Raw genomic sequence first — 25,878 nt, 5'->3', positions numbered from 1 at the left:
GACGACAGAGGACAAGATGGTTAGACAGTGTTCTAGAAGCTACAAACATGAGTCTGATCAAACTGCGGGAGGCAGTAGAAGATAGGAGTGCCTGGCGTGCTCTGGTCCATGGGGTCACGAAGAGTTGGACACAACTAAACAACTAAACAACAACAAATTAAGTAACAGGTTACACCTGATTGCTTCGGCACCAAAGTTCTCCAGATTACTTCACCCTGTTTTAAAGTGCTATAAGATAGATTCAACACCAATTTACTTGGCAGTTTATCTGGCAAGGGAAACTTGTTGCATGCCATCAGCAGCAAAACCAAACTGCTCCTTATATGGGGGGGGGGGGGTTTCAAGAAAAGGAACATGAAAACCCTCAGCCTGAAAATAACTCTTTTTGTCTCTACCCAAGAAGCTTCCCTTCAGCTTTTGAGAAGAGAAGGTGTTACCGTCTTGCTGTTACGAGGCAAAGGGATTTCCCTGAGTCTCTCGAGTGTTCAGTCTCTCAAGCTTCCCCTACAGCCAGAGGGGCAGAGGGGAAGCAAACATGGACAGAAAGCCAGGAGGAGGATGGTTGAAGCCAGGGATGAGGAACCAGCAGCTCTCCAGATGTTACCAACTCTGATCATCTCTTACCATTGGCCATGCTGACTGAGGCTGATGGGAGTTGGAATCCAACATTGTATGCAGGACCAGTAGTTTCCCATACTGTTGCAGCTGGGCTCTGAAGCTCCTGATTTTCACTCCTACCCAGCACAGTTGTTCCCCCTCAAAGGCTGATGTCAGAAAGGAGTGGCTTGTTTTACACCGTGACTGCCCAACCTTAACCTTCACACGACCATTGCTCAGTGCTTTTTCCCCAGGGGGTAGTCAAGGGTATGCAGTACCAGCACCTCATTTTTGTTGTTTAAAAATTGTGGCACTTATTGTAACAACTTCATGGTGAGTACCAACACCTATTTCTCTAGAAAGAAAGAAAAGCATTGCCAGTGTCCAATCAGCAGCAGGGAGGTTACCAGGAAACAGGCTCCGATTGCTATTTAGAATCCGGTTTAATTCATGGTGCAAAGAGAGCCCAAGTCTTGGGCCATTACAAACATTCACAAACATTCACACACACTCTGGTGGGCAGGTCAGGGAGGGGGCACACAAGCAGACAAGCCCATTCAGCCTGGTGCCTAGGCCTTCATCTCTCGAGTTTCCAAATGCATTCCAGACCAAGGATTTGGGCGAGACACTCATTCCTCATGAATGTTGAAGAGCTTGGCAACTTCATTGAGGTCAGCGTGCTCTTCCCCATCCTTGATGATCTGCAAGAGAAATAAAGCAGCTTCTGCCTTGTGTTCCTTTACCTGCTATGAGCCTACACTGTTCAGCTGAAGCTCCTGAACTACCACTTACTCCACCCTGCTAACAACCTCCATGGGGTGTCCTTTCTGAAAAGCCCCCCGCCCCCGGGCCAATCTCAGCACTGCTACTATCTCAGAAAACAGATTAGATGCAATGCAAGATACTTAATCTGCAAAACCTGGAATGAGATAGAACTAATGGCCCAGTCTAGGCCAGATGTAGACTGCTGTTTCTCAGGTTTGTTCCCTGTCATCTCCTGATAGAGGGAGGGGGCAGGGCTAGGAAATACCCTTGTCCAAGGTCTTAGAAAACAGCTCCCAGTCAGGGCAAATAGTACTGATCTATACGGGGGACAAGATGACATGACCCTAAATGAAATCCAGCTACTCATGTAATCTTGAGGACTCATATCCTGCCTTCTCTATTCCTTAGCTGTTAGGCAAGGCAGGCAAGAAGACCAGCCCTGTACTTCTCTTCCATTAGGCTATCAGGAGCATCACCTCCAAGCCTCCTACCTTGCAATTCACAATGCATTTATGGCTGTAAAGTTTGCTTTATGCTAGCTAGATCCTACTTGCAAGGTCTTCTTCTCGTTGTTGCCACATGAAAAAAAGTGTGAGCTGGGGAAGCACTGGCGTGCTGCAGTTATTCTAAATAGCCACAGAGACCAAGCACAAAGGTATCACACCAGATATATGGGTGAACACATGGAGAATGACACATTCCCTAGAAGAACTGTCTGTATCTTCACTAGCATCACCCTACTGGATCACTGGCATCTCATCCACGGAGAGTTACCCATCTCTATTCACAGCAGTCTGATTACAGCTTCAGAGTTTGGCAGACAAGTCAGTTCTAGTTCTGCTGGCCCTTTTTAAAAAAAATTATTTTAAAAAAATAAATTCTTTCTGAAGACCACTGATGCTAACTGCCAAATACAGCATCTCAAGGCAATGAGTGCCATAGGTTGCATCAACAGAACTATTACTTCTTCTGGACTATAAAAAGGCTGCAAGTGGCTTCTACAGGAAGTGCTTCTTTTTGCCCATGAAAAAGAAGCACTTCCTGTAGAAGCCACTTGCAGCCTTTTAAGTAAGGTATCTTCTACCTTTTCAGACCCAGGGCGTACTTTTAACCCAAACATGCATTTCTTAATCTTTTCCGGTATGTCTGAACAGTGGCAACACTCCTGTTGTGACCCACCCTGGGTCACCCTGAAGCCCACTAGTGGGTTCCGACCCACCAGTTGAAAACCAGTGGGCTAAGTAACGGCACCCACGTGGATGTCGACGGCACACCCCATGAATAAACCCAACCCCCAGACTCATGCTGCTTACCTTTCGAGCAATTGGCATCCGGTTAAAAATGTTCCACAGCACAATTCCCACCACCACTTTATCCCTGAGGTAGAAAATGACGCCTTTCCCGTAGTCCTCTCCCTGCTGTGGGGCCTGCAGGCTGGAAGGCGAGGCGGCCGAGACCTTGAGCTCTGGTGCTTCTAATTCTGTTTCACTCTCGGAGCGGATTCCAGTTCCTAGAATAAACTTGGTCTTAGCTTTGTGCACAGCCTGTTGGGCTCTCCTCTCCTGCCTGCCTTGCATGGCAGGGTTCCCCAACTGGTGGCCCACCATAGGGTAATAGACTACAACTCCCATCAGCCCGTGTCAGCATGGCTAATGGCCAGGGATGATAGGAACTGTAGTCCAATACAGAAGGGCACGGATTGCCCACTTCTGGGATAATCTTTAGTAGGTTGCGTTTCACTCCAAGGGAGAAATCAAAAGCTACCCCTATGAGAAGAAACAAACACTTCCTCCATCGCAAGATGACTCTTTTATGAATCAACCAGTGGAAAAACTGAAGCTAAGCCCCCAAGTATAGCATGGTTAAGGAGCGAAGTCTCACCTGATTCCTCTGTGGCTGATCTTGGGGTGTCCTTTGATGTTGCTTTAGCAAACACTCCCACAGTGGGCAAGCTGCCGTCCACAAGACCAATAGCTTCATAGCCAACATCTGGGCCCAGATCACTCCTAAAGAACCAAGCAAAGACAGTAAGGGCCAGCTCAGAAATCCAAGGCAGATTGTAACTGGCATTCTCAAAGCACAAAGAAAGAATGACTGGACACAGAGAGGCTCTGCAATATCTTGAATCTCTTTATTATAGCCCTGGAAGGTGGCATGTCTAAAAAAAAACAACCCAACTGCATCCATGTTTTTATAATGTGGGCTGAAAGCAACCAATGTTTTGGAGCATGACTCTTGGATTACAAGAAAAACAAAATGCTGTCACAGGTATTATGTAGAGTGGCATGTCATTGGTTGTTTTTAGATGCATTTGTTCTACTCATGTGAATATGTTTTTAGCCATATGTGTTTTATCCGTGTTTGTTTTCATTTTTGTGAGCTGCCTTGATTCCCAGTTCTATGGTAGATAGATGACACACAGACAGACAGACAGGCAGACAGACAGACAACTCATGGGAAGTAAGGGGCGGGGGTAAAAGTACCATCCACTGAAAATCCAACAGATATCCAAAGCTGCCTCATCCAGGTCAACTGCTGTCCACCAAGCCTAGAACTGTCCACTGTAACTGGTAGTGGCTGTCCAGGATCTACTGTAACAGACTTCCCCTATCAGCTGCTACCTGAGATCCTTTAACAGATAATGCTGGATTGAACCTGGAGCACTCTGCTCAACCATTTTAATGCCCTAAGAACTAGAACTTTCCTCTTTTTTTAAAATAAAAGCTGAAGTATCAAGGACACTGACCACCACATCAAATCCTAGTTTGACAGAATATGTACAGCTTTTCGTTATAGCAGCCCTTTCTAACGTGGTGCTCTCCAGATGCCGTTGGATTCCAACACCATCAGCTGCAGCCAGCAGGGCCAATAGTTAAAGATGGTGGAAACTGTAGTCCAACAACAACAGAGACAACAATGTTGGCTACTCCTGCGATTAGCAGAGGTAGGAGCCTTGGGGGAGATGTCTGGAATTCTGAGATGAGGAAATGAATATTCCATTTCATATTGCAAGGGGTGAGAAATGATGATGATGATGATGATGATGATGATAATGTAGTACCCAAGAATTAAGGAAAAGCATACCAGGAAGAAATGTTAGAACCTTCTCCTAGCTTTCTACTTGTGGGTTGTTGGATGCAGGATTTTTGTTTTTGTTTGTTTGCTTTGTATATTAAGGGAGCATTCAAAAACCAACCTCAATCTGTAGCCTAACCATCTTATCCCCACCTTATTCTACTGCTTGTGTAGATCAGATCTCAGATGAACATTTAGGATGTGACACAGCCGTTTAGCTCCTGTAACAGAGCTTGTGTTTTTTGTGGCAGCTTTTCCACACAGCCAGCAATGGTCCTTAGTGCATACTTAAGTGCATAAAGCCCCAGTTTCAATTCCCGGTATCTCCTACCAAGGATCTCAGGCACCAACACAGGGGGAAGATACCTCTGCCAGAGACCCCAGAGAGCCACGTTCTATCAAGAGCAGACAATACTGGGCCAAATGAACCAACAGAGTTAAGTTAATATGAAAGGCAGATTCTACGACTTTGCTACACCAAGTTGGTGCAAATGCAGTAGGTTGAAAAGGTCCAGGAAGATCAGCTCAACCCGAGCAAAATCAGACAGAACAAGAGAATCCACATTACCAGAACATGGACTGGTGCCAATATGGCTTTGCTGCTCCCGTCATATTCTCTCCTGCCAGCCTTCCGCTCACCACAGCGTGATCATGGTGCTCCACACGCCGCCTGCCCAGCTTGATGTCATAGAAACAAGCAGCATCCCCTGCCTGGGAAAGGTGCAAAGGGTGAGGACTGGGCAGAGAAAGGTCAAATTAATGAGAGATTCATTTGGCTTCAATCTGGGCATTGTTGGTCTCCAGCTGGGAAAGGTGGCCCTGCAACTCTTTTTAAGAATGCTTGCAGCGGAGTTAGTGGAGATGGAAAAAGAGGAAATGGGCTTTTGGAGAGTGATTAAAACTAGAGTGGAATGAAGCTGCCCCATATTCAGCACTGAATATGCTGCTAGTCACAGTCAGGAACCCTTAGCTATTTTCTTTTGGGGAGTAGGGAATTTGTGTCACGATGACCAGAAGCTTAACTTTCTTCGCTTTAAATGGGAACAGTTTCTCAGCATCCCATGCACATTACTGGATTCCATGCCAACAAGCATGTCATTCTCCTTTAACCCCTGCTCCTCAAAAGCAACATGCTTGGATGTTCCTTCCAACTGTCTTCATCCAGAGGGAGAGAAAACAGTATTTGGGCACTCCTCCATTGTGATTAGATAAAAACTGAGCTTTGTCTCCCCCACTTCCTCCAGCAACCAGTTTCCATTGCCGAGACCATTCAAGGGAGAAACAGCTGTAGCCACCTCTCCATTGTACTTACACCCAGGTCTATGACCTGCTGAATTACTGTCTGGCATACAGGTGTGAAGAGTTTTGGAGGAAAATTAAGACAGCCTAAAAACAGACTTCTCCAACCTCCAGATAGTTAGGACTCCATCTCCCCTCGGCCCCAGCCAGCAAGGATGACAGGAGTTCTAGTACAAGAACATCTGGAAGTCTCCAGGTTAGAAAACACTGGTTGAAACCATATCCAAAACAGACTGCTGTTCAACTTCCAAAACCTTTCCACCCTTAGAACAAAGTTCTGAGGCACTGGACCATCCAAGGAAAGAAGCAGAGACAGGGCAGGGGAACCACTGATAAACAGGCACAGTGAAATAGATCACAGGATGATGGATAAATAATTGGGGGTGGGTGGGGGTGGAGAGGGCTAAACTGGAAGCATTGCAGGTGGATCATTCTGCAGGTCATTTGTAAGCATAATGTTCATGATGTGTACGTAAAGCTAGTTCTCTTTTGTAAACCACATTGGGAGAACTTTGCCCTGGAAAGCTGCATCAATGTAAGCACTTTAAATAATAATTGATGCTCTTATTATACAGGTGTGTATTCACCCCCCTTAAGCGTGATCGATTTGTGCGTGGTACTGGGAAATAATTAAACAGTTCAATTCAAACTTGGAAATGGTGGGAGAGAGGCTTTCTGACAAAAGTCACTGAAGAGTTCAGTGAGGGTGGAGGAAGCCCCCAAAAGACCGGAGGCACAGCAGGGATTTGTATTGGCTGCTCAGCCTCCTTGCCTAATAGCCGACGTGTGGGGTAGCTCAGGAGCAGCACTGCTTTCCCGCGCATCCTCCCGCTATCCCCAGAGCTTCAATTCCAGTTATGGATACTTTTGGATACAGTATTTTTTTGTTTGGATTGAAGAGAGAGTGGAAGAGATGTTTAAAGGGTGTTTAGGGGTGCTCCCCATTTTATGCAATGTTACTTATGCGCACAGGGCCCCAGAACATAACCACTGCATTAAGTGGGGAGTTGCCTGTACTAAATCTTTATATTCAGTAAACTCTCCAGCAGCTCAGGCCCATTCAGACGCTCTCTCCATACATACACAAACACACTTACCACCCAGATATTGGAGCGGGCCTGGAGCTCTGCATTGACCCTAAAGCCCCCAAAGTCTGAGTCCACCTCCAGGCCAGCTGACTTGGCCAGTTCAACATTGGGCTCGAGGCCCACAGCTGCCACAATGTGATCGGTCTCCACCTGAAAAAGCAGAAAAAGCAGACCGTTTTTATAATTCCTCTGAAACTACCTGTACTATGTGGCTGCCAACACTTAGAAGTCTTAGCCCCAAAGTTCTTACAGTCCAAAATATGACAGAGAGGAGAAAGCAGAGGAAAAGGAGTGAAACAGGAGTCAGCTTAACTGGGGTGGAGAGGGGAAAGACTATGCATTTACTTCAGTTACACCGACTAAAGTTGGTTTCAGTAGGGAGCAGGAACCGAGGGTTGGGTTATATTATTATCACAATTCACTCCTTTTGTGCGCAGACAGACACACATAAACATAAGAAGAAGCAGGACCTGATCACAATAGCACTCTCCCCTCATGTGGTTTCCAGTAACATTATTCACAAGTGTTAAACAGTGGTACCTCGTGTTACATACGCTTCAGGTTACATACGCTTCAGGTTACATACACTTCAGGTTACAGACTCCGCTAACCCAGAAATAGTACCTCAGGTTAAGAACTTTGCTTCAGGATGAGGACAGAAATTGCACGGTGGCGGCGTGACGGCAACGGGAGGCCCCATTAGCTAAAGTGGTGCTTCAGGTTAAGAACAGTTTCAGGTTAAGAATGGACCTCCAGAATGGATTAAGTACTTAACCCGAGATACCACTGTACTGGCTCTGACAGTGGAGGCAGAACATGGCAAAGGCAGGTGATCCATCTTGTCACTTGCCCAGTACTCACTTTCCTTCCATCCTTCAGTCTTATTTGCAGTCGGTTTCCAACAACAGATACAGACTTGACAATGGCATTGGGCATCACATTCACTCCCTCTGCAAGTAAAGCACAGAAAACAACTACTGCCTGATGGCAGGAGGCAGAGAGATGAAGTGAAGAAAGACAGCATTGCTAGGGCTCCCAGATGTCTGCATTTTTCCGGACATTACTGGGATTTCAAAGGTGGAATTGACCTATGGGGGGGGGGGAATTTCCAAAACATGGTGCTTCATCCTGGATCTTAGGCAGGTCAACAACTTTTGGGATCTTCTTTAAAAAAAAGCTCGACAACTTTTGGGGTATCCTGATTTTTACTTTTTGAAATATGGCAACCCTAGCAATGCCTTAAGGTTGCACACTGCCTTGCTGCCAGACAGAGAGAAGCAGCAGGGTTGGTCAAGACCTGGAGGGCATCCAGCTCACCCCAGGGCAGCAAAAGGAACTGTGCTGGTGCCGCAACACCTTCAGTTTAAAGCCAGTGATCAATTTGCTTCCCCCATGCTCATTGTAATTACTAGCACTGCACTCTTGCCTGCCACCTTTCCTTTCAATACAGGAAGTGCGCACATGGACGCTAACTTTATGAGCAAGTGCCTCTACATGCCTTGACTTCCTGTTCTTCCCCACTCCATTTGTGCTTTCATATCTATTAGGCTCATCAGCCTGCAGGCAGGGACTGTGGCATTTTAATAAATCTGTACAAACTTTAGGAGCTTCGTAAACTAAGCATGCAGGGATGGAACAGGAGTGCCACCAACCATTACAATGCAGCAGAGAGATAAAGAGAGAAGGTGGGGGATTAGAATAATATAATTGTAGAGTTGGAAGAGACCACGAGGGTCATCAACTTCAACCTCCTGCAATGCAGGAATCTTTTGCCCAACATGGAGCTCGAACGCATGAACCTGAAATTATAAGTCTCACGCTCTGCCAACTGAGCTATCCCAGCTTTTGTTTAAGGGGGAACATTAATAGCTGAAGCAGAAATAGACTTGGCAGGGCAATTACAGAGGCATGGCAGGCTGGGATGCAGTTTACAAAAAGGGATCTTGCCTATGGTTATAGCTGACAGCAGGGAGATCCAAGGAGGGGTTGCAATGCAGGGTGCACAGAAGTCAGGAAGCGTTTTAAGTCAAGGGCCACATTTTCTCCGGGGGGGGGGGGAGTTACATACCAGCAGACACTCACTTTAATTCTGTTTCTGCCAGTCCCCCCCTTCCCCCTCAAAAAAACTTTTTCTTTCTCATGGCCCAACACAGAAACAGAACCGGCTCACCAGGAGAGGAACACAGCACTCGCTCCTCATTCCTGCAAGTTGCTGGGAGAAATGAGGTGAAACTGCAGCTGGGTGCGAATCTGCTGCAAGCCGGATTCAGCCTGCACAAGAGCAGTTCCCTACTCCCGAGCTGCAGGAATGAGCCTACACCTGGCTGTCCAAAGAGTGAAAACGCAGAGTAGCAATTGCACAGGGAGTCAGAACGCAGATGCTAGGTGGCTGCTTTGGATGTAAGCGGCAGGGCAGATATGCTTTAAGCAGCTAGGAAAATGTGCCATGGCCATACTGCAGGCATGAGATAAGGATGCTGGGGTGGCAAACGTCAGCTATGCCTCCTAGGATCAAACGGCAGAGCCGCCTCATTGCACAAGGACTGAGGAACAGAAAGGTGGCTTAGAGACAATTCTCATGCAAGTCTTCCTGCTGAGAGGCTGTTGCAGCCTCAAAATCAGACCATGCCAGTCTACAGCCCAGGCTGACATGCGTCTGGGTGCTTAAGGATAGCCTCTCAACAGCTCCAGCACGAAGGCAGAAAAGGAAGGGCGTTACCTCGCCTGACTTTGTTGGTGGTCCAGTGGCTCAAGTACTCAGGAAGAACTTTGCCCATGTTGCCATTCTCTGGGAACATCTGGATCACTTCTAGGCCCCTTGACTGTGCTGCAAAGGGAATTGGAGAGTGTGAGCTACAATTTGTTTTAGGGCATAATTCAAAGTGCTGGTTTAAGCCCTAAGGCCGTGGAGCAGAGTACATGAAAGATTGTATTTCTCCCATTTAAACCTGTCCGTGATTTAAGAGGCGCTTCAGGTGTCCCCACCTTCACAGAGTAAGCAGGAAGAGACCTGGAAAAAGGGTCTTTTCTGAGCTAGCACCCAGTGCAGGAAATACCCTCCACAGACATGCCCATAAAATTAAAAGTTGGAATGTGTGTGAGAAGGGTTGAGCAAGGGAAGGCTATGTTTGCAAGGCAACCACGAGAGAAGGATGAAATTGCATGCACACAGGACTATAGCTGTAACTAGGAGGAGGAAAGGGACGCGGGTAGCGCTGTGGGTTAAACCACAGAGCCTAGGACTTGCCGATCAGTAGGTCGGCGGTTCAAATCCCTGCGATGGGGTGAGCTCCCGTTGCTCGGTCCCTGCTCATGCCAACCTAGCAGTTTGAAAGCACGTCAAAGTGCAAGTAGATAAATAGGTACCGCTCCGGCGGGAAGGTAAACGGAGTTTCCGTGAGCTGCTCTGGTTCGCCAGAAGCGGCTTAGTCATGCTGGCCACATGATCCGGAAGTTGTACGCCGGCTCCCTCGGCCAATAAAGCGAGATGAGCGCCGCAACCCCAGAGTCGGCCACGACTGGACCTAATGGTCAGGGGTCCTTTTACCTTTACCTTTACCGAGGAGGAAAAGGTAAGAAAGTTGTTATGGCTTGCGATTAAACCTGTAGAAGCTAATTGGCAGAAGTACTGCCATATATGGACATAACAAAAAAGCTTGTGCTTTTTTTCAAATTTGGGATGCCACCCTTCAACTACTTGATGGTTCAGGTTGTGTTGCACTGGCCTTGCAACACCTAAATAAAAATCCTGTTTGACTGACAATTGGTGTCTGGGTTCTATTGGCTGTCCAGGCTATTGGGTATGGAATCCAAAATTCCCCCAACAGCACCATCAGTGTTAGCTTTTTGCATCAAGTCAATAGAATTCACTGATTGTTTGGGGGATAATATCATTTTACAATTTTCTCAATTTGCAGGAAGACTGCAGTTGTTCGTTTCCATTGCTTTATCTCCCGTTTTTATCTTCAGTGCTGATGCTTTCTGATACTGTTGCTTCTTGGTGCTGCGTGCATGCACGAATGAGAGACAGATTTATTGTAAGATACCTTGGGAGCAAAAGATCAAGAGGTGCCATATGAATATTTAAACACCTGTGCATGCGTGTGCACACACAAGACTGAGGCTGGGAACAAGATTAGTCACAGCAAAAGCCAGTAAATGCATGTACTCCTGCTTTCTTTTATGCCCAGCAGACTTCTGCACACTCAAAAGTGAGAAACTCCTCAAGGCTGGTGTCTGTCTGCTTGGCTTCCTGGGAAATTGGTACACATCACCACTTAGGCAGGTCTGTTGTGCTCCAAGCTCCCAGAATCACCCATGCAGGAGAGTAGAACTTCAGTATCCTGAGAACAGCCACATTTAATACATTAACAACATTCTAGTCCTCATCACTGCAGAAGAGAATCGGGGGGGTGGGGTGGAGAGTGGCTGGGCAGCCTCTGGTGCAGTTTCAGAACCTGGGAAGATATAAGCTGGACCTCCAGTCATCAGCGGTGAGGATGGAGGGCTAAGACGCCAGTCATTTTTTTAAAAGGACAACAGACTTAGCCCATCTAGTCTACAATTAACCTTACTAGTTCTCAGGAGAGTGTGTCTCTCAACAACTCCAAGAAGTAAATCAAAAGGCAAAAATTTGAACATGGGCGGAACATGTGAGATTTTACATGCTGACAAACTGACCTAATTGCAGTGAAAACAATCCAGACCCGACTGATTCATTCCGAGCAAGGCAACTCACTGCGTTTATTCCACTATTCTCATTCCTAAGTCCTTGCATTGTGGCACAGCGCTTTAAAATTCTTGCCTTGTTCATCACCACAGCAGCAGGTTTGAACAGGGAGTAAGAGTGGTTTAGCCAAATAAGCTTGATGATCCAGTGGCTATTTATACCCTGGTATCACACTCTCAACTCCTGCTCTTTGCAGACTCTCACTAATCAGAGGTCACGCTTACCTCTTCGCCCCAAAGCACAGGCTAACTCACTACCCAGGAAACCACCGCCAATAATGGTGACTGACTTGACTTCTCTGGAAATTTTCTCCAGTGAACGGAAATCTTCAACCTGCAAGGAGATAGAGGAGCATTTCAGTAGTTCTCTTTAGCCAGTGTTAGTAACGGTGTCCCTGTTCAGTACATTAATCAGAAAAGTTCTTAGTTTATAGTTTCTCACTGAGACCAGTGAGCTACAAGGCGAGCAGAGGACCTAGGAGCCCATTCTCTTTTGGTATTGCTTGAGGTCTACAGGTAACACAAGACAGGGATGTGAGCGTTCCATAACCAACAGGTGAGAATCTGCAGTTCACCCAAATTGTGACAGAGTAGTGCAAAAATGACAAATCCCCCCATTTTTTTCAGTTCAATATCCACACCCCATTTTTTCCTTCTAAAGAAGCCTTCTAAAAGCAACATAGCAAAAACAGATACAATATCAACACAATAAAGCAAAATAAGAGAAGACATTATCAAACAATGAAAGTCAATGCAAGCTAAGCTAGCAGTTTGAAGGAAAGCCAAGCTTTTGTTGTTTGTTACTAGTTGATTAGGGACGCGGGTGGCACTGTGGGTTAAACCACTGAGCCTAGGGCTTGCCAATCAGTAGGCTGGCGGTTCGAATCCCCGCGACGGGGTAAGCTCCCATTGTTCGGTCCCAGCTCCTGCTAACCTAGCAGTTTGAAAGCACGTCAAAGTGCAAGTAGATAAATAGGTACCACTCTGGCGGGAAGGTAAACAACGTTTCCGTGCGCTGCTCTGGTTCACCAGAAGCAGCTTAGTCATGCTAGCCACATGACCCGGAAGCTGTCTACGGACCAACGCCGGCTCCCTCGGACTATAGAGCGAGATGAGCGCGCAACCCAAGAGACGTCCACAACTGGACCTAATGGTCAGGGGTACCTTTACCTTACTAGTTGATTTGGTAACTATGAAAACTCTTGGTTATGGACAAGATTTCAATCCAAATTAAATGGGGCACAGAACCTGTTCTTTGCGGATGATAGTCTAGAAAAATGTTTTTCATTTGCTGCACATTTTAACATTTTTAAAATGTTCTTAACATGTTTAAATGTTTGTTATTGTTTCCAATGTTTTTAATACTTTTATTTTAAATCAACTGCACTGTTCCAACTACTTTGTTGTCTGCCACCCTGGGTTCCTTTGTGAGGAAAGCAGGATAGAAATTAAACTCTCTCCCTCTCTCTCTCTACACACATTCAAGAAAAACAGTTAAAGATAGGTAGCCGTGTTGGTCTGCCATAGTCAAAATAAAAAAATTCCTTCCAGTAGCACCTTAAAGACCAACTAAGTTAGTTCTTGGTATGAGCTTTCCTGTGCATGCACACTTCTTCAAGAAAAACAACACATGAAAGACACTTGCATCTAATGTTATCAATTTGGGGTGGCAGGGAGGGGGGGAAGAAGACAAGGAAAAAATGAGAAATTGCTCTGGGATTTTCTGATATCTTTCATATCTTGAGATGTTCAAGAAACACTAGTGCTTGTCTGCTTTGCATTTTCTTTTTTTAATATGCTTTTTAGGGGGGAATCAAACAAGTCAATTAATAAGCATAAATTAATCATGGCAACTGATGGATGAATTGTTGGTCAAAAGATGGTTCCCCTCTTCAGATTACCTTCCGGAAAAGGGTGAGCCTCTGCTGCACCTCTTTGCCTGCCCTCTCAATCACAGGAAGATTCCTTGGAGAACCACCTGAGGACACAAACGAAATACCAAAATCACATCTAGGCAGAATATCAGAGCCCTCTGGCATCTTGGCTAATACATCCCATGTCCACCCACTGTAGACTGAAAGAGAAAAAGAAGCAGCCTCCACATCCTAACCTGTGGCAATTAAGCACTTGTCGTAGGAGATCTCTGAACCGTTGTCAAGTTTCACTATGTTGCCTCTGATGTCCATGTGGACCACCTGCAAGTCAAACACAAGCTCATGTTTCACACAGAAATGAGTGAGCGCACAGAACCTGAGCAGCATTCCCTAATGCAGCCTTTCTCAACCTTGGGTCCCCAGATGTTGTTGGGACTACAACTCCCATTATCCCTGACCACCGGTCCTGCCAGCTAGGGATGATGGGAGTTGCAGTCCAACAATGTCTAGGGACCTAAGGCTGGGAAGAGCTCCCCTAACAGGTAACCTTTGCATGCCAGTGGTGTGTGGGGCCAGAGGCAAAGTGGGCAGAGAAATGGTTCTAACTCTTACTTCTGTACAGCTGGCTTCATTCAGCCATGCAAAAGCCAAAGACTCCCATTCCCTCTATCTCTACATTCAGGCAAACAGGGTGCATCACTGCAGTTCAAGGATGCATTCCAGCCAGGAAAACACACACAAGGAGGATAAAGAGAAGGGCTGGTATGAGTCATCGCCTAAGGTTGGGGGCTAAGCAGAGAGGCTTGGAGGGCCAACATTGCCCCTGAGGCCTGAGGTTCCTCATACTGCCTACATCATCTTGAGAGGACCTCCTATGGGCTCCCCTGGCTTGGGTGACAATAAGAGAAATGGAGGCAACCACTGCTATGGAACAAACTATCCATTGCCTGGTGCCAACTCTTATCTTCTGGCACCAGGCAAGCCCTTTTTAATTTTTGCAAGCCTTTTAACATTTCTCCTCCCTAGGAACATAGGAAACAACCTTAGTACAAGTCAGGCTACTGATCTATCTAAATATACATTGTCTGTGCAGACTGGCAGCAAAAGCTCTCTACCATTTTCAGCAGAGGTCTTTCCCAGCCTGACTCGGAGACTGAACCTTTGATCTTCCACAGCCAACATATGCACTCCGACAATGAGCTACGACCCTTCTGCCAGCCCCCTGCTAAAATTGGGTGTCATGCTGTTTTATATACAGAAGCATCTCTTTCAGTTTTGACACTGATTGGGTTTGTTATTGATTCTGCTTTGGTTTCAAGAAATAAAGGAGAGATATGGTACTGATGAAACAGATGTAATCAATGCTACACTAACCTTCCTTCCAGTGAGGACGGCCACTCCACCATTCTCTAAGTGAGGCAGGTCACGTGCAGATACATAGAACGAAGGTGGCTGGAAGTATATACTGCAGTGGGGTGATAAATAAGATGGGAGAAAGTGATGCTCCACTCTAAGTAGCCATTATCTTCAGACTTGATTCCTCCCATGCATACCTCCACATACTCAAACCCAGTAGTGGTCAGTGTGGTCCCCTCCAGATGCTGTTGGATGACATCTCCCATCATCCCTGACCATTGGCCCTGGGGCTGGTGGGTTTTGGTAGTCCAACAATGCCTGGAAGACCCTACACTGCCTATTCCTGTTTTAATATCTCCAGAGGTGACCCTGCTTCAAAGTGCTTGCACTACTCTCCTCAAGTTATGCAGCTGAAAATTAGGACTTCTGGGTAGTGATAGCCTCTGGGTGGAATTCACTGCCCCATGAGGCCAGTGAAAGTCAATCCTTGATGAATATTTAAAAGCAGGTAAAATCTTAGTTAGGAACAACACTTGCTGCTTAAGACTGGCTGCTGCTGCTGCTGTTATTTTATTGTTACAGGTTGTTATTATTATACAGGGTGCCTATTTTTATTGTGCTTAAAGGTAAAGGTAAAGGGACCCTTGACCATTAGGTCCAGTTGTGGCCAACTCTGGGGTTGCGGTGCTCATCTCACTTTATTGGCCGAGGGAGCTGGTGTACAGCTTCCGGGTCATGTGGCCAGCATGACTAAGCCGCTTTTGGAGAACCAGAGCAGCACACGGAAACACCGTTTACCTTTCCACTGGAGCGGTACCTATTTATCTACTTGCACTTTGATGTGCTTTTGAACTGCTAGGTTGGCAGGAGCAGGGACTGAGCAACGGGAGCTCACCCCGTCACGGGGATTCCAACCGCCGACCTTCTGATCGGCAAGTCCTAGGCTCTGTGGTTTAACCCACAGCGCCACCCACATCCCTTTATTGTGCTTACTGTTGGATTATTATATCATTCAATGGGTCATAAGCTGCCTCGAGAGCCCTTAGCTTTTGGTCAACAAAACTGGACAAAAATGCTAAACTGTATATTAAACTTAAAACTCAAAAGCAATTCTTGGGAAAGATACCAGGATCCTTCATGCCAGGGATGGGTTAACCTCATACTTTTTTAAAAACACAGAATCTTCATGGTCCACCAGCATGTTTTAAAGGTACAAAGTAAGCAATTCACAATGTCTCAATACTTAAGCCGTAACTGATCTGTGTTGAGCAATCCTGAGTATACAATCTTGCTCAAGGACATACAATGAGCCATGCTGGACCAAGAGCCAAGAGGTCCATCACTGTTTGCAAGGATCCTGGCAACGAGCAGGTCTAGGAGCAAATGCCCCAACCTGCAGATAACAAACCAACTTTTTTGCTCCAAATTTATTCAGTTGGGAAAGAGCTCATTGCCAAGCAGGAACATGAGACACCTATTTGGGTAACAGCAGATACTTTCCAGGGCATTGCTTTGGATTCCAAGTCTCAAACACTCACATTGATTATCATTTTGGCACATTTTGGGGGAATATGTAGTGAGGGAGGAACAAGAAACCCACCTCCTCTGTTTACCATTCCATTGCTTGAACCGCAGCGTTTCTGGGACATCTGGATCATCTGAAAACCACAGTTCTTTGGAAAGTGGGGGCCGCATGTATGGAAGTTCAGGGTCTTCAGACACAATCAATACCTTGGACATGAGGCAGTGGAAATATTTACCTTGAGAACCTCAACAAGTACAAGAAAATTTGATGTCGCAGCCAAACTTCTGTCACTTACCTTGGCCCCAGGATCTCGAGCCCGGATGGATCTGGCTGCAGCAAAAGCAGCAGTGCCTCCACCAATTAGTAGGAAAGGAGCATGGGACGGAACTTCTGAGCGAGCGGCTGCTTCTGTTTCTTGGGCTGCAAGCAACAGATAACCAAGTGGATAGTGAAGGCAACCACAAAGGTACACCTGAACAGAAAAAGGTCTCTCGTCCAAAAGAAACAGAAAGGGAAAAGAGCTAAGTCTCATCTCTCTGCCTGAGAATAATTTTAATACCAAAGAAACAATATTAGTGTGTAATATAGTGATTTCATGTATTTAACATGCATCTGATATTTTCATTGTTGCAATCCTCAGAACACCCATATGAAGTAGGTCGATAGTGCCACCGACAGATTGGAAATGAGGGGCTGAAGCTGAGAGGACAGTAGCTTACCTAAAGCCACCTATCGGCACAAACAACTGTCAGGTGTGATGTGAATTGTAGCAAGACCTGGAGGGGTACAGGTGCTCTGCTCCTGTTGTAAGCCTTACTACAACTTAGAAAACCCTCCAAAACAATGGTGGTCACTCCAAAGAGACAAACAGGGTCAGCCTAAAGCTTAAATCCAGGTTAAATTCCTTGACATCACCATGTAGGGACAGGAAACCCTGGAGGGCAGGAGATAATATTAAGCTAGACAGATCACTGTTCTGACTCTATAGAAAGCAGCTTCCTGTATTCACAGTAGCATCAAAACCACACCAGGATCACAAGCCCAAGCACAGGGGCAAAATACAGAATTTTCCTAGGGGACCCCAAAAACGTCTCTTCCTTCCTTATAATCCAAAACAGAAGAGCTCCATCATAGCCTCCACTGCAGCATTTATTTCTGAACCAGCACGCATTGTAAAAATAACACTATTCAAAGATACTTTGGTGGTGGTGGGAAGGATACAAAGTCTGTCTGTCTTGAAGCACTCTCTCACCTGCTGTGCTCTGGGAGGCAGCATCTGCTTCTGGAAAGAGAGGAGATGCAATTTGGAAAGCTGCCCTGCGCAGGTAAGCAGAATGCAACTTCACATCACACGCAGATCAGGCCAACATGCTAATTTGATGGGGATGTCTGCTGCAGCTAACAGGATAGGGTCGTATTTGCTTAGAATCTTACTGCTAAAGGCCTATTTTCCCTCTGTTGACAGCTCCGTTTCCTTACTTGATGGTAAAACCTTTTTAAACAGCGAACCTCATTTGAACTCTCTTCTTTGCAGATCCCAGCTTGCAAACCAACATTTTATATCAGGGACCTGCTTTGACTCCTATCAGCCCCAGCCAGCATGGACAGCTGTGAGGAGTGATGAGAGCTTGAGCTCAACAACATCTGGAGGTGTTACACATCCCTCTTCTAAAGGTTGAGGCAATCCTGATAAAGCTAGATACATACCTGACAGGGGTTTTGCATCCTGCTGGGGGCGCTGATCCATTGTTGCAATGCGCTCATTATACCGCTTTTGATCTTCTCTTAATGTCTTGTACGCCTAGACAACCAAACAGGTGACAATTTTGACATACATTTGGTTTACCTTTGCATTTACTGTTAGCTGAGCAATTGGCTTTTGTCCACCCGGCACACTCAGGAAAAGTGGCTTCATTCCAAGGAAGTAAAGCAAAAAAAGGGAAGCGCCTGCCTCCCCAGGGGAGGGCAGTGGGAACACATTTTATACAAAGATTGTGGGCTTGAAATGCAAGGGGTAATTTGAGAGTCCCCTTTTGCAGATGGGAGAGAATTTCTGCAACTCCAAGTGAAGGTTGCTACAGAGCACTGGCCAGGCTTAGATTCAGCAAACATATAAAGGTGCAGACAACTGGAAAACCTGATCCATGGATCAGCAGCTACTGGGCTCAGGGGCCAAATCCAAATGTTGCTCTCTTAAGGCAGCATCAATGCAGGGGCAAGACAGCTGTGGGATGGGGGAAGCAGTGGCTGTGGTCTTGAGAGGCTAGATAAGTCTCAGCAGGCTAGTCGTACTCAAATGTTGCCTCTAGTAAAAGTCGCTGTCGACTGGAGTTATATTGCTGAGAAATAAGTTGGTTCAAAGTGTGCCCGTGGACTATTTCTTCCCCTCTCAACAAAAAGTAAATAAATAAAACCATGTATAGTTCCCCAAAGGGGGTCTGAAAAAGTAACAGGATACCCCAAATCCATGCAAAAAGTGAATTAAAGCATCTATTAGCAAGAAGCAGAAATCACACAAATATGAGGAAGAAGTGGGGGAGAAAGGAAAGTTAGCAATTGCTAAAAATGAAAAAGTGTGCAAGGTTCTTCTTAAACAGGAACAAAATTGTGTAAGATAAAAGAATAATGATGGAGAGACAGAGAGAGATAGATAGACAGAGAGAGAATCAACATCCATCAACAAGGAAGCTGAGCCTTCAAAGACAGCAGGAGCAAAGACAAGCATTTGATTTATCACAACCAGAAGCATGAACTCCAAAGTCAGCCTTCCCCAACCTGACACTCTCTAGATGTTTATTTGGACTCCCACTAGGCCAAGCCAACATGGCTGAAGGTCAGTGCTGATGGGAGTTGTAGTGCAACAACAACTAGAGAGCACCAGGTTGGAGAAGGCTGCAGTAAAGCTCGATTTTATAGAAAGATTAGGCTGTGAACATTTAAGACTGCCAGCATGAAATGGCAACCTTCAGTTATGTCATGCACCACCCACCAGACCCGGCAACCAAACTCAATGGAAAGCAGCTTACATAAGCGCCTGCCCCCGTAACTGCTCCTCCTACAATTAAGAAGTACATTAGGTTGCTGCTGCCCTTGCCAGGAGCACCTGGAGACGTTAGCGATCTAGAAGGGGGTCTGAGATGCAGGCACTGCAAAACTGTAAAAGGAGACAGGGAGGAAAGATAAGAGGGAAAGGAAGCAGAGAGCTCTGAGTATGAAATTAGGACACTGGATTATACAGATCTTGGGGTGAGCAAGGGCTGTGTCAAAACCAGTATGCTAAAAGACAGAAGGTGTTCATTCATAGTAAAGAAAAGGACTCTTTTCATCCCTGATTCATTGTAGATTTAGCTTTGACCATGAAAAGAAGCAGCCTTGTTCAAGAACAGCCACTGCCTTCCCCTCCTGCAGCTGAGGCATGTGAGAAGGTGAGGTCTGCACATAACATCTGCTATTTCATGAAATTATTCTGCAGAAGAGAATGCTAAAGCAGGTGTTTGTCTTACTCCCAGATGCCACAATTATTCCCCATTACCACCAGCAGTTGCAAAGGTTCTGCTGCTTCTTTGGATTGGGTCCTAAACATTTTGACATGATGGTGATGATGTATGAAGTGGCAACATTGCACAAGAGGTACGCACTATTCCAAAGGTCCTTTCCTATCATTCAAAATAAATGAGAGGCACACCCTGAATCTCCATCTAGTCGCTTTCTGAGATTATTCACAGCTCTCTGTTCAAGGAACCCAGCATAATGTCTTAAGGTGGCAGGTAACTGTACATTTGCACAATGCACTAGATTTACCCATGTCTCCACCAAAACAGGTTTCAAACTGCCCACCCCATACTGTTTTTTTAGAAGAGGAAGCACATGCAAAGAGTAGAGTGTGTGCTTTGCATACACAAGTCTCCAGTTCAATTGCTGGCATCTACACTTTAAAAAAAGTATCGGGAAGTAGGTCATGGGAGATATCTCAGCCCCAAACCCTGGAAAATTGTCACCATTCAGTTGCCAAAACAATGGGCAGCTCAATGGCCTCTTTTCATTTACAACATCAGTTATTATCTCCTTTGAAGAGTGTTTTAGGCTGTCCCCAGCAGTTTCCTTTTAGAAAATGATTTTGGTGTGTTCCATGGGCAGATCCTCTGAATGGTTTGGGAAGCATCTGATGCTGCATAAGTGGTCAAGCTAAGAAGGGTTAAACTTGGCCAGTCCCTGGGATCAGAGACCACTGGGAACCTCAGGTTAAAAGTAGCTAGTATAATAAATATTGCTTAGAACAATATCTTTATATATTGTTTTGTTGTTTAGAAAACCTAATGCTTTAATTACAGATAGGTAGCCGTGTTGGTCTGCCATAGTCAAAATAAAAAAATTCCTTCCAGTAGCACCTTAAAGACCAACTAAGTTAGTTCTTGGTATGAGCTTTCGTGTGCATGCACACTTCTTCAGATACACTGAAACAGAACTTGCCAGATCCTTCTATATAGTGAGAAGATGGGGAGGGGTATTACTCAGAAGGGTGGTGGGAATGGGAGATTGGCAGATAGCTGAGATGAGCCTGTTGACGACTCTTAACGACTGTAATAGGTCTTACAGGAAAAGGCAAGGGGTGAGAAGGTGAGAAATTAATGCTTTAATTGTAAGCTATGCTTTATATAGGCAAAGTCCAACACAAAAGCTTTCCTAGTAAAAGGGTTTCAACAAAGAGACAATGGATGACTGGTAATAGCCAGACTAGTAATAGACTGTGACTTGGCAATGGCCCTGGACAGATCAACTACTTGTCTAACCTAGTAAATATTTCTTACCCCCATTCTCCCTAGTACCACAGTTCCTGGCAGCTACTCCCAAATCAGCACAAGTCCAACATAGCTGGTCAGTAGTGGCATCAGTGGCTGATGCAGGATTTCACCGGGGTTGGGAGCAAGAAGAAGAGACACTGAATAATAGCAGCTTTTCTATTTTAAAAGGGTCTCCAGTGGGCCATGGAAAGCTTGCTGAGATAGAGCAGCATCAAAGCAAGACAAATGAGCCAAAAACTAAGAACATATTGCACAAACGCAATCAAAGCATCCTGCAGATCCCGACTGCTTAAAGACTCAGGGGTTTCGATTCTCAGAGAACAGACAAACCAATTATTCTGCTATCAGGTTCACGCATCAGGCTCATGTACCCATTCTTTCCCCAAAGTTTTCCAGTGATGGCCTGGAATCTTGGTTTGAAATGGATTTCCAAATCTGTTTTGTAGGCAAACCATTGATCGAGTTGAACATAACAGCCACCCATGGTATACTCAAACCAGGAAGGGAATCAGTGTGCAAGGAGTGCAACAAGTCTAAGGTCTGATCCTGGTGACCAAACCATAATTTAAGAACGAAGCCAATGTTCCTTTTTTGCCCTCAGTTAAGTCCTGCTATTTAAGAATCTGATTTTAAACAATAATTCATAACTGACCTTCTTTTGAAAAAAGGGTATCGTGAGAGGAAAATCCTTAAACCAAATTTGCATTTACCCAATCTCCAGGAATACCAGAATACCAAATCTGCAAGTTTCCTCGGAGACTAAAACAATGGCTTTGTCTACTGCTAATGTCATAAGCTATGGCATTTACAGCATTATACAATGTGTCTGGAAAGCAGCAATAAACAGAACTCTCAGGCTAAGCAAGTGTATCAGCCTGTGCTTAGGGACTAGCTCATGGTATGATGCAATAATTGCTAAAAAAAACCTCTCCTTTACAAAAAAATATCAGAATTCTTCCAACCAGTAAGAATAAACACAGAATTTCAATCTAGTTTCTGTACAAACTCAATAAAGTGGTACCTTGGTTCCCGAACGGCTTGGATCCCAAATGCTGCAAACCCACAAGTGTTCCAGTTTGCGAATGTTTTCTGGAAGCTGAACATCTGTTTCAGCTGTTGGCATTGTTTCTGGGGCCAATCAGCCCCAGATGAGAAGCCGTGCCTTGGTTTGCAAATGTTTTAGAAGTCAAACAGACTTCCAGAACGGATTAAGTTCAAGAACCAAGGTACCACTGTATAGCAGACAAAGTAGCCATTTGTTTGTGGATATATAGTGTTTGCCCTTCTGGCGAGATAACTGAAACAATGAGAAAAAAGGTTAACTTTTGAGCCAGACTTAACTTTGCTCCTGTGAGATTTTTCAGACGGAGAAGGGAAGCACAGAAACAGAGATGAGAAGCAGGAAGAGCAGAAACCAAAGGAGAGCTTAGAAGAGAAATGACCACTGTGTAGCAGGAGACATCTTGCTCTTTTCTTGACCATCAGGCCTTTCTACTTACATAGGCCCCTGCTCCTAAGGCGGATAAGCCCACAAGAAAGGCAAAGACAGTATTTTCGCCTTTGCCTCCCGGAACACCAGAACTAGTCATTTGTCTGCTCAGCTGAACTTCTAAGGGAACTTTCCATCGCTGAAAGAAGTTGCCTGGAAACACAATTTGTTAGGAGGGAGAATAGTCAACAGTGTACATTAATACACTAGCTAAGTTATAAATTGACAGTTGAGCAATCTACTTGTTTCACAGCCAGTGCTACATTGGTACTAAAATTATTTCACTGAGACATCCCAAAAGATAAAAATTGAGCTGTTTACCCTCTAATGCAAAGCACGAAGGTGGGCCTTGGATTTAAAATAAGGGGCTCAAGGTGGCTCCCAACAAGGTTCCTCCCCTCCTCCCCCCATCTCTATATTCACAATCACTTTGCAATGAAGGTTAAGTTGAGAGACAAGAGCCACATTAACACATAATAGATATTCTGGTTTACCGTGGTTTATTGTGAATGTGAAATAGGCGGGTACGCATGCTGTCCCATCACTCCCACTTTAGTCTTCCCCGGGGCAAACAGGATAAGCAAAACACAAAACCTTGGTTCCCTTTTATGTCTGAACCAATAATCATGGTTTGTAGCTTCCTAAGAGGCCATGATCTCCAAGCCATGCCTTCAGGTTGGCTAGCAATCATGGCTTGTTAGGAAGCAACAAAGAGCAATTGCTTCAACACCTGTACTTTGAAACTCCCTGCTTATTGCTGTTAGGCAGCCACCATCACTATAATATTTTAGATGCTTGCTGAAAACTTTTTGTTTCAATCTTATACCTATCATATGCAATCCTATACATGTACCGTATTTTTCGCTCTATAACACGCACCCGACCATAACACGCACGTAGTTTTTAGAGGAGGAAAATCCGTAGGCATGCCACCCGTAGGCATTCCCTCCATAACAAGCACAGACATTTCCCCTTACTTTTTAGGAGGAAAAAAGTGAGTGTTATGGTGCAAAAAATACAGTATATTAGCCACACTCAGTGATACTTCTTCCCAGGCAAGTGTGCAACGGTTCTTGGTCAAATTCAGTTGGCAACTGGGTTCAGCAGAATACACTCAAATGTACCAATAGTAATCTACATCATTGGCAACTCTGAGGCCACAACTTAGAACCATAGCAAGCTCTGAGGCCACAGCCAAGAACTAAGTTTAACACTGACTAAAAGCATTGATTGACAACTTGGCATTCCATTCCTGTCCACAGGCAAGTGGACTGATTTCCAAAATCAAGAGTAACTGTTCATAAGCACCCATTAACTTCTCCCTGTTACTAAGTCCCCTAGAATTACAAACCTGCAATAATTTTTACTTACCTGCTTTGTACTCATAAGGGACATTGCTCTTGTGAGTGAAAAATAGACTGGTTCATTTGTTTAAAGGAGGCTTAAAAGTGCAGCAAACATGTGAAGGAGTGGCAGAGAGCACTCTGTCCTCCTTCATCAGCTTGCTAATTTGCCTATGTGGAATTCCAGATCCAATACAAGACTGCTTCAGCTGTGATTTGACACCTTCAATGACATAGTAAAGGTTAAGTAAATGGGAATCTGTTTTCCCCATCATGCCTACTACAATTTAGTCACATGAGTCTTGCAGCCCAAGTCTATGCAGAGCTAAGGTATTCCTAAGCTCACTGAAATCATTGACTTTAAGCACCATTAATGTGTACAGAATCAGACTTGTTAGAGATGTAGAGAGCTAAGCTTTAAATATTCCAGCATCCCCACTCACTTCTTTCTTCATTACTATAACCGCATTTTACTTGAAAACAAAAGAAGCTACAACTAACACACATTCCATTCCTCAGCGATCAACAGGGAAATTGCACCAAAATGATTTGAGACTTATTTCCAAGCAAACACATTTATAATTAACCAGGGAGAAATATAGGCTTACGTGATTGATTTCAGAAATGAGATCATTTTAGGAATTCAACAGCCAAATATCTACACTGACCAATTATTTAGATGTATGAACACGTCAAGTGCTGGGCTCTTCTTGAAATCTTTCATTTGATTAACCAACACCAGGAGGGTGTGTTGACTCTAGGCACTGTACTTTGATATTTGCCCATTTAGGTTTACCAAATTCTCTTCTCTGGCCTCTTAATACCATCCTAACTTTAATCCTAACAAATTTGAAAATAAATAAATAAATAAATGTTCTCCAAAAATGTAGGCTATTAACATATGGGTGCCAACAAAGGCTTTTTAGGACGTAAGCAAAGGATGACACAACAGTAATAATTGGTTGCAAGACCAATAACTCTACCTTTTAGGATAGGAAAGTGAGTTCCATTCACTTGGAAAGATCTGGAATTGTTGTTGTTGGCATCCATCTATCTCAAGAGACAATGGCGTGTCCCTCCCGGAGTGAACTGGGTAGCTACATATCTGTACTTTACACATGTCTATTACTTAATTAATAAGCCCCACTGAAATCAGCAAGGATAACTTCCAGGTAGACCTGCTTGGGAATAATACGTTGGTCCTCGTTGTTTTTTTCCCCCCTTTAAGAGCTTTGGGGGAGACTTGGCATGCACATCAACCTTTGCAGAAGTATAGCGTTATAACGACCCATAAACTTCCTTGGAATAAAGAGTCAGTTTCGCATTGCCTTTGTGTATTATGCGGTACCTCGGGGTTTTTCTTTGTTTTTGGTTAGCTGGCAACTCCATCCTAAATAGCTCTCCTTGGCCCACCCCCACCCCGAGAATCAAAGCAGGTGGAACTGATTTCCTTATGTGGGCATCTGGAACGAATGAAGCAATTTCGTAACTAGAAGTTGTGAACGTGTTACCTACGTTCAGAATTAGCGGGTGTGTGTGTGTTTAATGTACCCTAAAAACAAAGACACGTCATTTACGGCAATCGCACTGCAGCAAAGGAAGCGCTGAACCCATTTTCCCGAAGGGGAGACTGAGGGACTTCTGGAAAGACCTTCTGGAGATTCGCAACCCCCCCACCCCACCTGTCCTGCCTTCCCTTTTCAGGCCACGCCGGCGAAACCCCCGCTCACCTGTCCCCGCACGACCCCGTGACCTTGGGCCCAGCGCCCGCACTAGCCTGGTAGCCACGCGGCAGCGGAACATGATGGCGGCGGCGGCAACGGGCACCGACCCGATTCAGGTCCGATCCCGGTCTCCACCTCTACTGACAGAAAGACGCCCGCGGAACCCCGGTCTCCCTGCGCACGCGTGTTCCCTGTCAGCGCGCGCTGCCGCTC

At 45.2% G+C, this 25,878-nt stretch overlaps 1 protein-coding gene across 6 annotated transcripts; it reads right to left on the bottom strand.

Annotated features, from left to right (window-relative positions):
- Nucleotides 1-1,021: 1,021 nt before the first annotated feature.
- AIFM1 (apoptosis inducing factor mitochondria associated 1) lies at nt 1,022-25,852 on the bottom strand. Of its 6 annotated transcripts, none has more exons than XM_082208361.1 (17): nt 25,672-25,851; nt 22,609-22,751; nt 18,015-18,108; nt 17,560-17,589; nt 16,603-16,727; nt 16,383-16,513; nt 14,801-14,891; nt 13,663-13,747; nt 13,454-13,530; nt 11,778-11,886; nt 9,544-9,651; nt 7,686-7,774; nt 6,834-6,974; nt 5,006-5,148; nt 3,244-3,368; nt 2,676-2,872; nt 1,022-1,298 (listed from the first exon to the last, which is right to left on the bottom strand). In XM_082208361.1, the coding sequence occupies exons 1-17, from the start codon at nt 25,742-25,744 to the stop codon at nt 1,227-1,229; spliced, it is 1,833 nt and encodes a 610-aa protein (XP_082064487.1). In that variant the 5' UTR covers nt 25,745-25,851; the 3' UTR covers nt 1,022-1,226. The 6 variants fall into 6 exon arrangements, with proteins under 6 accessions (XP_082064487.1, XP_082064488.1, XP_082064490.1 ...); XM_082208362.1 differs by lacking the exon at nt 22,609-22,751 and adding an exon at nt 19,334-19,461; XM_082208364.1 differs by lacking the exons at nt 17,560-17,589; nt 22,609-22,751 and adding an exon at nt 19,334-19,461 and having other exon boundaries at nt 25,672-25,852.
- Between the last annotated feature and the right edge of the window lie 26 nt (nt 25,853-25,878).

This window comes from Podarcis vaucheri (assembly GCF_965113315.1).
Source record: "Podarcis vaucheri genome assembly, chromosome: Z".
Lineage (NCBI taxonomy): Eukaryota > Metazoa > Chordata > Lepidosauria > Squamata > Lacertidae > Podarcis > Podarcis vaucheri.
The sequence above is the reverse complement of the archived record's forward strand: the minus strand, read 5'-3'. Positions and strand labels throughout refer to the sequence as shown.

Coding starts and splice junctions, on each gene's coding strand:
- AIFM1 (XM_082208361.1), bottom strand. CDS start 25,744: ATGTTCCGCTGCCGCGTGGCTACCAGGCTAGTGCGGGCGCTGGGCCCA. Junction 17,590..18,014: donor GGATGCAAAACCCCTGTCAG/GTATGTATCTAG, acceptor CTCTCTTTCCAG/AAGCAGATGCTGCCTCCCAG. Junction 13,748..14,800: donor CCGTCCTCACTGGAAGGAAG/GTTAGTGTAGCA, acceptor TTTGACTTGCAG/GTGGTCCACATGGACATCAG.